Genomic DNA, 15,388 nt, shown 5'->3' on the forward strand with positions numbered 1-15,388 from the left:
TCTGTATACATTTAAGCATCTTGTGTGGGTTATCCAAAAGTGAGCATAATAAGGCACTAGAGCCACTAAATATTACTGACTGCTACCACCATGGTTGTGATGATGACAATTACAGTTGAACATAAATTATTGCCACCTTCAAACACCATAGCAAATATAGTTAATCAAGAATTAGTTGTGGCTATATCAGAGCCACCCAAAGGTGCTAGAAAGTAAAAATAAGACACTACATCAGGGCAGAGGGTGGAAGCCATTGTATTAATAGCTATTCTCCACAAAATTCATTTTAATGGGGCTAGGGCGGTCATCATTAATAAATACTTGGGGAAACTAAGCAGCAAATTGTATTCAATTTTCAAGAGCAAGAAAGGCATAAGGAGTCAGAACTATTCAAGCACAGTTGTGAATAAGACTAATTATTCTGTATACAAAAATGTATTTTAAGTAACAGTGAATGAGGAAACAATTTGTTGCATTTGGCTGTAACACTTTAAAACAATAAAATAAAAAATGTCAAATACAAAATACAAATAAAATCCAAAACACTAGGTGCATTACTAGTAGGTAACCATTCTGATAAATCTATTAAATTAAAATAACTAAAATCAACCCAATGGTCTTTGATTAATAAGAATAGAAACTTCCACCTGAATGCTTTCAAGTTTTAATTATTTTCTTGGCTCTTAACTTTCTGGCTAGTAAGGCAAAAATTGCTACTCTGCTAGGAATATATGGGTCATCATCTGATAGCAAACAGGAAAGTTTTTCATGGGTGGAGAAAATAAGATAGAGTTGTAAAAAGAGAACATCACAATAAATAGGGTTGAATATCCTCTGGCATAGGTATGCCATATGGACAAATGCATAAGCCTATAGAAATCTGGGGATACCTTCCAATGAGATATGCCAATGGAGAGCTGTCTGGCAGCAAAAAGCCGAAAAGACTAGTCTGAGATTTTTGGAGGTAATATGTACTAGATATGGGGATATTTCATGATTAGTCTTTATTATTTTAAATAGAGGAGAAAATCTAGACTGTATCATTTGATGCATCTATCATATAGATCCAGCTTGTATTTTAAGTAACAGGTACTCAGATTATTTTCATTTTACAGAAATTATATCGCTAAAAAGGCTGGGTATTATCTGACACATATGGTACTCAGTCTGTGTGATCCACAGCTTTAGATACTTAGTTGCCTCACTGTGCATAAACTGGTAAAGAAAACAGTGATAACTAATAGCAGCCTAAGCAAAATTCTTTTATAAAAAGAAAATTATATACGCTGCAACAGCTGAGTTCGGTTCAAGCTGCTTTTGCTATTATTGCAGCACGTCATTTGAAATCCTAAAATATGGAAGTGGATGAATCAGCTGTTATGGGGAAAAAGAAAGAAGGCATGGTACTTTCAAAACTGTACGTAATAAACATTAGAAAATTTTGTTATTAATCATATTTAATTGTTGGTAGAAAAATATTAAACGACTTCAGTGAAAAAGTTCTGTCTTTGAGAAGAGCTCGGATATTGGCTCATCTTTCCTGGAAAGCATTATTTGAAATCACACAATCTAACATTTTTTTGGAATAAATTTGACATTCATGCAATGGCACAGACTACTGAACAAAAACAGATGGATTTTTCTTTTCTTTGGAATAACAACTAAGGTCACTGTGCTTACGCTTTTCTTTAAAATCTCTCTCTGAAGAAAATGCAAAAGCTTTCGGAAACAGGGAAGTATGTTAGCAAATGTTAAGAGCCAAATTTGTTCAGATAGCCGAGAATACAGAGAAGAGGGACTTGTGGCCACCTTTCAGAAAACGCAACACGTTCTGCAGTTATTGAGCCTCCCCTGAAACAAATAGCAGGACTGACTAGCTGAACTCACCATCTTTCCTAGGCATTCTTGCTACTGATAAGTAGATGTAAGTTATCTGAGCATATAATTTCAGGCACCAAGAAGCTGCACAAATGAAGCAGGTGGTGGGAAGAAGAGCAGATGTAAAAACTACATTTACAGCCATCTTCTCGAGAAGAGGAAGATACATACCTGTGCCTAGCTGATCAAGATGGTGGCAAAGATTAAGTTCCAAATTAGCAAACTGGACCGAAACTCCAAGGGCAGGCACAAACCAAGGGGTAAAGCACGAGTCTACCCTGGTACAGGCTGCTAGTGCAGTAGGAGTTACGAGCTGATCGCACACACTTTGAGAACCTGATTCACTTTCAGAGCTGTAGGGGAAAATGCAGTGGCAGTGTTACTCCTATACAACCAGACATTTTTTCGTAGGATTTGACCATTTGCTATTGTATGACCCTTTGATAGGGGCATAAGCATCTAGTAGAACATGACTAGTTTAACAAAAACAAATGGTGTATTTCTTCAAGGCAGAATTTGCAGAGTCATTACAACTCATTGAGCCATTAACATTTAGGAGCGTGAATTCAGTCATTTTCAAAAACATTGGTATGTTTCAACTGGAATGGACTCTCACAGAAAAATCAACCATGCGCAGAGTAAGGTGTGCCAAGCACTAGATATTTTATTTGTCTTTGGCCATAAAAGCTATAGAAAAATCAGCAACTGCTTACCTCCGTGTTTTATAACTTGGGGTGGGGGGGGAGAGGGGGGTAAGAATGGAGGAGCTGTGTTTTTCACTGGAATTATCATGGCAGGTTCCTCCGCCCCATAGACGAAGCCCTTTGCACTGAGGAAGGGCATCAGTTTCAAGTAAAACCAGAAGTCAGAAACTTCCTTTACTTTAAAAAGACCAAGAGAAAGTAGCAAGGAAACGTATTGTCAGACTTCTCTCTGTGATACACCTCTTAAGATGCCAGCCACAGAAGTAGGCGAAATGTTAGGAACAAGATCTACCAGACCATGGCCACACAACCCGGAAAACCCACCACAACCAGCAAGGAAATGTTTCATGAAAAAGAAAACAAAGAAAAAGAACAGCATATGATGGGAAGGTCAACAGGAAAAATACAGCACTTCTTGGATTTCACAATGGATCATTAGCGGAAGAGGTAACGTGCAAAGACAGAGAAAATATATTCATGGCTAAGTTTTTCATTTTCTAGGTCTGAGTATCTGGCCATACCGCTAAAGCTAATGAACCGAAATCCAGTGCAATTTCTTAAAGTATGTAAGCAGCCTACAAGTTATATTATTCTTCGGTCCATAAAAAAGACAAGTGAAACTTTTCAATTTAGATAATATTAAATATTTTTCATATCACAGGATCCCACCAAAAAACAAACAAACTCAATTCGTCAGGATTGCCACTGTCAACATTTTTACAGAAAATAGTTTTAATAAAACATTAGGTACAATTAAAAGCCCCAAATGAATATATAACAAAAATTGTGACTGTAGTTCTAAACGCTTTGATGAAAAAAAAATTTCTACTGAATTCCATAAGCTTTATGCTTAATTCCCAGAGAGTTCACATTTCTGTGGTACTAAGCTGACCATTGAGGTAATTTTGTGACGGTCCCACATTCAAAGGAATTAACCTTGTCGAAAACACTTAACTTCTGAATGATGAAAATGCATTCCTTCACAATTAACATCAAGAAATAATTTCAACTTGATATGATTAATAGAAGCCAGATGTTTGATTTTTTTTTGGTATTGATTTGTTATCCATTTTGTTTCCAGCCTCTCCCTGAATTATACAATGTCTGAGGCATATTAGTGGCTATTAAAACACAGAAACACACACAAGTTATGTATGAAATCCATCCTCCAAATACACCAGCAATTTATGAGAAGTACATATTTCCATGCGTACCTTAGCAGCACTGCATCCCCGCCATGCATGCCATCTCCTTCTTTTTTCATGGATCCAGAGAGAGAGAGTAGCATGCACACAAGCTCCAATGCCTTCAAAAACTAACAATATTTATATCTGTCATATTATTGAGGTAACTGTAAAACATCTTCTAAATGTTTACTGTACTTTTGGTCGAAAAGGATAAAGGACCTATCTGTATACAGGACTTGTCACACAGCCACACTGGACAGGAGTTGGCCAGACATGATTTAAGCGTAGTGTATTTCTCTGCAATTGACTGGACTACGGTAGATTTGCCTACATGCTCAAGTGGAAAACTGGAACATTTTGTTGTCGTAGATCACTGCTAAGCAAAAGGATATGACCTGGACAAGTTACAGATTCCTTCCCGAAATGCTTTGATGATCTACCTCTGTGAATTAACACCTGAATGATCTGTTCCTCTGAAACAGTAGTAGTGTTGATTACCTTTGGTCATCTCCTGAATTCTGGTTGCTGTTCAGGATAATCCTCCAAAGATCCGAAGCGACAAGCTCTTTCTGGTCAGTCACTGAGTCAATGCTAGGCAGCGGCAGTTCACAGACTTTACTTTCTGATAGGCTGAATTCTCTGAATGCTACAAATGACTTCTGGAGCTCATCCCAGTATTCCAAGCTGCAAGGAATCTGTAACATTAGAGAGCAAGATCTCAGCTGTCTGTCATTTCTAAACAAATATAAAAGCAGGTGGATAATGCACTTTAGAACTGCTATGGTTCCGGATTCTCAATGGCAAACCATTGAGATTTTTACTCGCTGCCATCTATTAAGTCTTAATATATTTCTTTTAAAGGTTAAATATTAATCAAGATAAAATTAATAGGATTCTATTCTTCTGGGTCAAGCTATATCTTCCGTTATTACTACCAATGTCAACAAGCACTCAAACAATTGCAGAAAACCATAGCTAATATGTTAATTAGTAAAAAAATCCATGGGATGTGGCTGCCCCCCTGCATCAAAAGCCATTTTCTAAACACTTGAACAAAGCAACTGAGGCTTTCTATACAGTGACTGAATGTAGAAATTAAACTTAAAGCGGTATGCATGGATTGTATCACTTTCAGAGTTGTTAAGAGCGTTGGATTCATATCTGGGAGACCTAGGTTTGAATCCCCGCATGCCACGGGAGTTTGTTGGATCACCTTGGACCAACCGCAGTCTCTCAGCCTAACCAAACTCACAAGTTGGTGTGAAGAGAACAATGTAAGCCGCTGTGGGTACCCATTGACGAAAAGATACAAATGAAATAAATAATAAAAAATTAATTATGTTTTATATGATCTGAAAGATCTGAATGGCTGCCCATCTGTTTCTGGATACCATTCAAAGTACTGGTTATGAAGCCTGGGCTTTTGTAACTTCCACTGGTTTTTTGTTTTTATTATTTTTTATATTGTAAGTCTCCTTGGATAGGCTTTCTAAAGTGATGGCACATAAATTTTTCCAAACAAATGAAGTAATATCCCCAGTGCACATCTATTAGAGATCAGTAACAATTACAGTGGGTAGATAAATAATCCCCTTGGTCATCTTTCAAACAGGGTACCTGGAACAGTGGTGTGCCATCTATGGGGACAGGTGGAGTCAAATGACCCTAGGCGCAACGGCGGGGGGGGGGGCGCAAAATGCCCCCACCCCCTCCTTCCCTGTGCCGACCCGGCTCAGAAGAGCTGGGTCAGCGCAGGGGAGGTGCCTAAAGACAGAGCCAGCCTGCTGCCAGGAGCCAGTCTGCTGCCGTGACGGTGGTCCGAGCTGCCTCCTTCCCTCCCCAGGCCCTCAGGGGCGGTGCTTGACAAGCTTGTCCCCGGGCGCCCGGAGCAGGTGTTGTCCCCAGGCACCACTGCCTGGAACCCTTGGGGGACTTTGGGTAGTAGGATGTGGGGAAAATAGATTAAAAGTATGGGGAAGAAAAGAAAAGAAAAGAGACAAGCTGATGTCACTTCTGGATTTTCATGCCCTAGGGTAATACACCAATCTCTGCGGTAAAATATATTGATGTCTCCCCCCATCCCATTTCCCCTCCCTGTTCAGTTGTGCAGTGGTAGGGGCCTGGAGGTGGTGGTGGGGATTGCCCACTAGTGAGAGAGTTGGCAACACTTGATAAGACTCTTCATATCAGCAATTACAGAAGATACAATGAAAACATAAGATACACTGTAAAACCAAGAGTACATTTTAATGAAAATGTTCAGTAGTTACATTTGGGGAGCTGCCAAAATATCAGACTTCACAGTGTGAAATATTCAAAATGGCTGGACACGTAAAAGTGAAGACCAAGCAAGGGGGAAAGCCTTACTGCAGTTCATGGGGCACATTGTGATGTAGAATTTTTATAAACTGCACTGTCCCTTGATTTAAACTGGAGCTTTTGAAACATGTGGCTTTATTTATTCTTGGGGTAGATGGGGGTTATTACTAATCTTCATAAATTTAAGGGAGGCTATTGTTTTGTGCAGTAGCAGCTGCCAAAAATAATAGTTCAAAACTTAGATATCAAGTGTATACCGCAAAATGACTCATGGGCAGGGAAAGTGAGGATATTAGTTGTGTGAGAAAGCATCCCAAGAGTAAAATCAAATCGTGGTCTTGGAAAAAAAAAGATTAATACTCAACTGAAATTTCAAATACTCCTTACTGCTGAGGATAGAGCTCCTATCATTGCCACAATACATAGAAGAAATGTGCATTGGCACAGCAGTTTTCTTTTTTAAAATCAGAAGCCACAATAAAGCATGTTTCCAACTTTTGCAAATTTATGCTGACTAAAACATAAATGGAGGGTCAAGCAGAGGCGTAGCTCCAAGGGGGCGGGAATATGTGTGTACGCTACACACCAGGCGTGTGCCCCTGTGGGGGTGTGGCAAGGGCATTCAGGGGCATTTCCGGGGGCTGTGCAAGGGCATTCCAGGGCAGAGGCATTCAGGGAAGATGCACCAGTGCACCGGGCGCTTTCCCCCCTTGCTACATCTCTGGGCAGTAGAGTCAGTAGAGTCAGACAGGATTGGGCAATGATAATGGGAACTTGGTCTCTCACTGCCCAAGAACTAAGCGGTAGCTGCTACAGAGTATGAAGGAACAACAGGCTACAGAGAGATGCGATCTAGTAAGGATGGGTGTCCTGAGCATACAGACTGGGACCTGATCACTGGGATGCAGGTTCAAAGGGTCACCTTTTTACCCACCTGTTCTTTCTATGCCCAATTCTCTAGCTTCACTGCAAAGCCAGCTAACGAGGACAGTACAACCGTTAGCTGAATGGCTCGCCAGCTAGGTTCTGAACTCTTTCATTTATAGAGGTGACATGTTCATATAGAGTGTAATATAAGATGCAATGGCATGTCTGAAAAGCTACTTAACGGGCATCTGATCAGGACTACAGCATGAAATAAGGTAGGATTTAAGTCTCCACTCTCCCCACCACACTGGTCTTGAATAGGAACATATTTGTTCGCCCCAACCCTAACCCATAGGTGTCACACTTGCGCCCCTCCAGATGTTACAGACTACAGTTCCCATCATCCCCTGCCAGCATGATGCTGGCAGGGGATTATGGGAACTGTAGTCCATAACATCTGGAGGGGCGCGAGTTTGACACCTGTGCTTACCCAACAAACAGTGGATTCATTGAGACATATCATGGAGTCATAAACACACACACCCTTTTCCTTCCTCTTTCCTTTGTAAACAAATAACAGAAAGCAGAGAGAGACTGATATTAGGCTTGGGATTTATTTATTGGTGGCCCTCTATAAGAACTGGTTGTTACATTTTAAAGAATATAGAATTGTTTTAGAATTGATTCTATCTGCCTGTCCATCTGTCCATCTGTCTGTCCATCTGTGTGTTTTATTTATTCTTCTTCTGACGCTGTACTGGATTTTAACCTATACTTGAAAGCTGCCCTTAACCTGACTTTGGTTGAGAATTGGGTAGGGTATAAATGTGATAAAATAAAAAATAAACAGAAGAAGCAGAGTCTAAAGAAAATCCTAGTAGAAGCTTCCTCTTCTGTTAGAAGATACCCCTACAAATGCATTAGCAAAACCCTGTAGTAAAACCCTTGCCAGTTCTGGCAGGTGAGCTCAAGTAAACTCTTGTTGACAGCCTGGGTGTCTAGTACATCATACAATGCTCTCATCTCCCTGCCTCTCCCGCAATCAGGTTCATTCCAGGCTGGGAGCAGAATGAAGTGAGACGGTCTCCTGATGTTTTGCTCTCTTACTGCAGCTTATATTAACTGCTGCACATGTGCACACACAGAGATCAAAAGCTGTTGTTTGAGTTATCTAAGGAAGGCAGTATAAAATAATGATTTGATATAAAAACATACCAGGACTGAAAAGAAGGAACAATAAACCCCAAATCCTTGCCCATCGTGCCTCTGCTGTGAAGGCACACCTAGGCTGTAAATCTTTAAAAAGTTCCCTGTGAGAGGTGAGAATGTCTGTTAGGAGACATTAATCTACTTCATAAAAAATACAGTTCCCAGGGTTGGGAACCATGCATGTGAAAGAGATCTGAAACCAACTTAAATATATTTCAAGACACAATAATAAATTGTGCATTTGCACAAGTAAGTATTGTTACGATGCAAGTCACAGATAATCTGCCATGAACGTTGGCTGGGTGACTTTGGAACAGTCAGTCTCTCTCTCTAGACCTAACCTCCTCACAGGGTTGTCGTTTTGAGAATAAAATGGGAAAAGGGAGAACCGTGTTGCAAGTTGCCTTGGGTTCCCCTCAGGAGAAAAGCTGGATATAAATATCTACATAAATACAATTCCTGACACTGACTTCAACGAGAGCTATTTATAATTTGTTAAATATAAACCTGAAGTTTGTGTCCGATTTCTTAAAAATTGGATTTGTTAGTAACTTGACTGTTAGTAAAACGTAAACTGAAGTGAGCTGCAATTTGATCAAACCAGTTTATTAGTTTATTATCTATCCGTTTTGACACCACTTAGGCGCACGATAATGTTCTACAAAAGAAACAACAGATCCGAACTGTGCAGCTGACCCAGCTGGAGAAAAAAAAAGTTTGCTTGTCAAAAAAACCAAAGTTCTCTTTTTACGTATCTCTCCGGTTTTTTTTAAATGACTTTAGAAAGAGGCTTCTATACATCTTCAACTAATAGAAGCTATAAAACCTCCTTTGTAATATTGGAACCCGTTGAGAAACCACAAGCATTCAAATGCAGGAAATCATGATTTTATAACATTTTAATGTGATCTACTCTTGGGAAACAAAAGTTAAACAAGCCCTATTTCTGTTTAGGAAATAGTCCGCTGTACAGTTGTAATACATTGTGGTACGGGGTACAGCTGTGTGTTTTTCACCTGTAATGCCCCACTGGTATTGTGGCTTGCTGCATTGCCTCAAGATTGCCTTCCTGTCCGGAAAGCCCTCTAAGTACAAACAAGACTCTAAGTCGAGGTTTTATTTTCCCTTGGTATCAGAATATGGTAATTCAAGAGCCCTGAGAAACACATTTTAACCTTTAGGAAGAAATATGTAGCATTCCTTTATTTTTAGAAAAGCATGTGGCTGGCTTATCTTATCAATTCATCAAGCTACTAGGCTTAGAGCAAATGCAGGTGTGCTGAGTGGAACTGTGGATATGCCGTGTGCCACAGAGGCTGGTTTCATACTCATTAAAAAGAAAAAGAGAGAGAGAACATGAAAACCCAGTTCCAGGGGGGGGAAAGGAGAGAGACAACTGGGTAGAATAATGCATGCTACATTGTTATGCCTCAATCTGCGTACATATTAACCAAAATATGGTATCATGTTGATAAGAACCAAATATATTTCATATGAGGAATGTCTGTGTTTGTCGTTTACTGACACATCATCTTAAGAGACCATTAGAAAATCTAACTATAAAGACAGAGCCCCTCCGCCCCACTCAACAACAGCCCCACTCTTAATATTATTTGACTTTGCAATGTACCGATCTGTAACTGCTCCTACGCATTTCCTATTGAATGGCTTATGTTAATGCTCTGTATTTCATCTTGAATGGTTCAAATGGACTGGCGTGCTATTTTGGCTCACAACCACTTCTGACAGCAACTGCACTGTGAGGAGAGAGGGAGGGAGAAAGGGGGAGAGGGAGAGAAGGAGAGAAGTACTTTGGAAAAGACAAATTGATGCAGAGTAAATGTAGGGCGATGTAGAAGCAGTGCTCTGAAGACAGAACTTAGGGATCACATGCAGTTGGTTTGTACTATGTCACACCATTGGGTCCTCTAGTCCAGTGCTGCCCAACCTAATTTGTTAACAGCAGGGAATATGACTGTAGCATCCAGGGGTATACCACCCAGGGGGACATATGGGGTCAAATGTCCCTAGGCTGCGGCCATTTAGTCACCCCACACACACCCCTCATCCTCCCCCCCTCAGATTTGTGAGTTGGGGCATGTTCTATAATGTGATGGTGACTTTGAGATGACCTGGTGCCAAAAAAATGTTGTTTGGTCGTAGTGGGGGAGGGTGGCCACCCGTACTGGGGGGGGGGGGGGGGAGAAAACTCAGATTTTTGCACCAGGCTACATTTTCCCTAGATACACCTCTGGTGAAATCTGCAGTGGCTGACACTCTACTAGCTTCATCTTTATGGAGACTACATATCTATATCGATATAGATATATAATGATTTCTAAATAGATTGTGCAGATCTGGGACATTAATGCTACAACAATAAGTGTATATAGATTCCAGAATAATTTCAGACATACCCTGTTCAGGATAAAGATGACAGGGGATTGGTGATTTCATCTGCCATCTCCTGAACTGTCTTTATTTTAGAATGCTACGCTTGGGTCCTAGTGCCTGGGACAAAGACTAGGCAGGCACTAGAACCCAAACGGACCATTCTAGAGCACAGGCGGTCCAGAAAATGGAGGATGAAATCACAAATCTCCTATTATCTTTATCCTGAACTGGGTTTAGCTATTGCTAATTTATTAGAGACAAGACAAAGTAAAGGCAAACATGACAAAATCCTAACTTTACTGTAAACAGCACAGTAATAATGTCACTCTGGATACTGCAGCATAGGCATTTCCTTTAAACACAAGAGCCCCAGTGCTGCTAAACTACCTTTTTTCCCAAGTAAATGATAAAAACCCAAATGAGGTGAGAAAGTAATTGTTCCTGAGCACAGAGCCAGTTGAACACTTCCATTGTTGGTAGAGCACAACTTTATAGTCTTCCCCTTCTGCTGCAGCCCAAAATACCCCATGAAATGCTGTCCATGAGGGTCAAGGGATCTCCATCAGGAATGTTATGAAGGGGGAGTGGGGGGTCTGCCACGAAAAAGAAGCATCAGCAGAAATCAGCAAAAATCCCCCCAAGGTATTTAACCTATAACCTTGACTATTTCAGACATAACTTTTAGACTTCTAATCTTTGCAGGCACAGAAAAGCCCGCGAGTCCATATGGGTTTCCCCATTCATTCCAATAATGGGGACAGCTCCATGAAAGCAAAACCACAGTTCTGGAACCCAGTGTTCCAAATTTGCAACAGTTAGCACTTAAAAGTCTAAAACAAACTACCGCATTCATTTTCTTAATTACATATTTAAAATGTCTGCTCCGTTAAATTACAAGCACTTTCATACGTCAGGTTTTTAAAAACAGGCAGACATGATCCCCTTGCTGTTGATAACTGTGGCAGATCTTTTATGGCTTCCTTTGCTAATGCTATGAACTTAAATCACTACCTTGTCATACACAAATTATTTGGACTTCCAAAATACTTGCTTCTGAAATGTGAGAAATGAGTCAAACATCAGTGAAATTTGTGGTTTTCCAAAGAGCCCTTTTCCCAGACTCTCAAATGCCAGCTCAACATTGCAATCTCAGTGGGGAATGCAAAACAAAAAAGGAAACGGAGTCAGCCAAATATGAGGTATTCTCTGTTAAAAGGAAGAATGAATGCCTCTGACGTTGATCATAATTAGTTTCCTGTTGACTGTCATGTCAAATATTTCCTAAAGTTATGACTTGGAGTAAATCTCAAGTAAATTACTCTAACGTCCACATTTCCCTCAGCCACTGTTTTAGGCTCTGTTAAGAACTGACCTACTTAAAGGTTAACACTGTGTTGAAAACAGCAAGCCTGCAAATTCTTAGTGCAACAAAGTTTTATTTAAAGCATGCAGATAGTCAATGAAACCAAATGGACACTTGATCTGAAACTATACATATTCAGAGACATAGGATTTACATAAATGAAATTGCTTTATATTAAATAGTCCTTACTTAACTTCTTTACATTGACTCAGGATTTTCTACCTCTCTGAAAATAAACAGGGATCATTTTCAATGGCTGGGTTGATTAACACTGTTTTTCTTTGCTGATAGTCTAGTTACAAGGAAGGCTGGGAGATCCACCACTGGATCTTACAGCATTTTATAGAGGGGAGCAACAGCAACCCTGGGCTCATATTTGGATGAAGGCTGAGGAGTGGGAGAAGAGGGATTCAGCTCTCCCACCACTGAATGGTTTTGCCCATTAAAACCACCACCGCTCTGTGCCAGCACAGAGACCAAACAAACAGGCATTTTCTGTATCTTTTCTCCAGCCAAGTGTAATAGCACTGGGGGTGGGGGGGATGCGAAAGAGATTTGGTTTTTGAATCTCTATGGCAGATTCCGCATGGGCCAAAAACAGCGGTGTGAAAATGGTGTGAAAATGGTGTAAAAGGTTTTACACCATTTTCACACTGTTTTCACACCACTGTTTTGGGCCCATGCAGAATCCGCCTATATTTGTGGGAGGGGGAATAATACTCTCCCTCCCCCTTACTATGATCTCTATTTAAGGATCAAAACTTAAAGGTAGTCTTCTGCTCAAGTACTGGGCCATTACTAACCCATAGGGTGATGTCACATCACAACATTTACGAGACAGACTGTTTACAGGGTAGTTTGTCATTGCCCTCGCCAGTCATCTACACTTTACACCCAGCAAGCTGGGTATTCATTTTACTGCCCTTGGGAGCAGTGGTGGGATTCAAATAATTTAACAACTGTTTGTTTACAAGTACCATTTTCAGGGGCGTAATGCCCATTGGGCAAGGTGGGCAGCTGCCCAGGGCATCACCTTGTGGGGGGGCATCAAAATGCAAGGTTCGTTTTGGGGTATTTTTAGCGGTTTTCCATTTTTGGCCTGCAGGGGGCGCATTTTAGGCTAGTGGCACCAAATTTTCAGCGCATCATCAGGAGACTGTTCTTATGCTACCCCCCAAGTTTGGTGAGGTTTGGTTCAAGGAGTCCACAGTTATGGACTCCCAAAGGGGGTGCCCCATCCCCCATTGTTTCCAATGGGAGCTAATAGGAGATGGGGCTACAGTTTTGAGGGTCCATAACTTTGGCCCCCCTGAACCAAACTGCACCAAACCTGGGGGGTATCATTAGGGAAGTCTCCTGATGAGACCCTGAAAGTTTTGAGACTGTGCCTTCAGAAATGAGCCTCCCCAGCCTGCAACCCCCATTGACAGCAATGCAGAAAACTCAATGCAGAACAAAGATTCTTGGGCAAATTTCTAGGATGTTCCTGCAGGGGGTGCATTTTTGGATGTATTGGCACCAAAATTTCAGGGTATCATCTGGAGATGATGGCACCCCCCAAGTTTGGTGCAATTTGGTTCAGGGGGTCCAAAGTTATGGACCCTCAAAGGGTAGCCCCCATCTCCTTAGCAAAGAATCCTGGTGCAAAAAAAAAATTGGTCGTGGTGGAGTGGCCGCCCATGGGTGGGGGGGGGGGGGGCATCCAACTCAGGTTTTGCCCAGGGCTACAGTTTGCCCAGGGCTGCCTCGTTACGCCCCTGACCATTTTAACAACTGGTTCTGCTGAAGTGGCGCGAACCTGCTGAATCCCACCACTGCTTAGGAGGATGGAAGGTTGAGTCATCCTTGAGCCAGCAATCTGAAACTGACTTCCCTCGGGATTTATTTATTTATTATTGGGTTTTATATACTGCCCTACCCCCTGAAGGAGGTATAACTTCACAACAACATATAACTAAAACCCATTAAATTAAAACACAGTGGTCAATATAATAAAACGGCGTCCAGCGATAAAACCCTTATTAAAACCCTTATTAAAACTGCCTCGTGTGTAACGTGGTTCCTGTTGGGGAAAGAAGGGTCCCATAGATGTTAAAGGGACCCTGAATGCAGGAAAATGATGGGGGCACTTCAATCAGCGGCTGGTCACTCCAAAGGCCCGGTGGAACAACTCAGTCTTACAGGTCCTTACAGGGATTGAACTCAGATCGTGGTCAGAACTCTGACTGCAATACTGCAGCTTATCATCCCGTGCCATGGGGCTCATATGTGGCCCTATTTGCCTAACAAATCCTCCCAGCATTTAATCTGGTTAGACTTGCATCCTCAGAACACTAGCTCTGCCTTCCCTCTCCAATTCTTATTAATGTTCTTTAAGTTAATGAAATTAGAGCAGAATGGAAATGCTTAAGATTTCTTTCAACAAGTATTGCTGGCATTTTAAAAAATGTTCACGCCACACCACATATAAATGTCAAGCGGCCTGGGTAGAAAAGATCGCCTTGTATTCCAATCTTGTGCAAGCCAAGTGGTGGAAAGCGCCTACACTAGGGGTCTGCAGCCTGCAGCTCTCCAGATGTTCATGGACTACAAATCCCATCAGCCCCTGCCAGCATGGCAAATTGGCCATGCTGGCAGGAGCTGATGGGAATTGTAGTCCATGAACATCTGGAGAGCTGCATGTTGAAGACCCCTGGCCTACACAAAAGTAACCGTCATCCAATTTCAGTGAGATTCATTCCAAGGAATTATATAAAATATTACAATTCTCAGATGGCATTCAGATGGGTCTTCACTTTTCCTAAGTCAGTAATTTGAATGTAAAGCCATCATTGGCAGAATTATTTCATTCAGTTTCAAAATGGTTCTCCTCTTTCGCATCATTCAGAAGCAGCTGGTATTCTGGTTGAGTGAAGGAGTGACAAAGTACTTTGCCTCAACATTCAGAAAGTGGAATCTTCAGTTGTTGCTGTGCCTTTTCAACTTTCCTTTCCTGATAAGACTAAATCAGAAAATCATCCTAAGCAAAACCTAATAAAACAATATGAAATTTATAGACAAAGAGACAGCAGAGGGTTTTTTATACTCTTTACAAAGAGTATATCCCATACTCTTTGACTAGCACCACAGGGAAAACAAGCTTCAGTGTACAAACGCTGATCTTCCTGAGCATCTTCTGATGACAAAATAACATTATAGGACCCTATTAGACACAAATCTTGCTATTCAGTTTTCTGAAACAAGACCACACTCCATTACATCAAGCTTGCTAATATGTCCACAAAGTTGGTCCACAATAATTTTCCAGCCCCCCTGCAACAATTTGTTGTTAGTCTAAAAGCCCCCCCCCCCGCCCCCCCAGGTTTGGAATGCTTCCCTGCCTGGAGACGACTGCTATTGGCCAGGAGAAATCAGACCAGTAACCAGCTGCCGAGACTCCTTTACCACTCACTTTCCAAGCTGACCCT

General features: G+C 41.2%; 1 protein-coding gene across 5 annotated transcripts in view; it reads right to left on the reverse strand.

The window, feature by feature from the left end:
* The window catches only part of VPS13B (vacuolar protein sorting 13 homolog B), a 382,095-nt gene that overhangs the window by 69,116 nt on the left and 297,591 nt on the right, over positions 1-15,388 (reverse strand). For all 5 annotated transcript variants that reach the window (XM_048507301.1, XM_048507297.1, XM_048507302.1 and 2 more), the window contains exons 40-41: positions 4,268-4,464; positions 2,050-2,231 (exon numbers count right to left, since the gene is read on the reverse strand). In XM_048507301.1, the coding sequence (XP_048363258.1) occupies positions 2,050-2,231; positions 4,268-4,464 (379 nt within the window). The remainder of the gene's footprint in view (positions 1-2,049; positions 2,232-4,267; positions 4,465-15,388) is intronic.

This window comes from Sphaerodactylus townsendi, linkage group LG09, assembly GCF_021028975.2.
Source record: "Sphaerodactylus townsendi isolate TG3544 linkage group LG09, MPM_Stown_v2.3, whole genome shotgun sequence".
Taxonomy (NCBI): domain Eukaryota; kingdom Metazoa; phylum Chordata; class Lepidosauria; order Squamata; family Sphaerodactylidae; genus Sphaerodactylus; species Sphaerodactylus townsendi.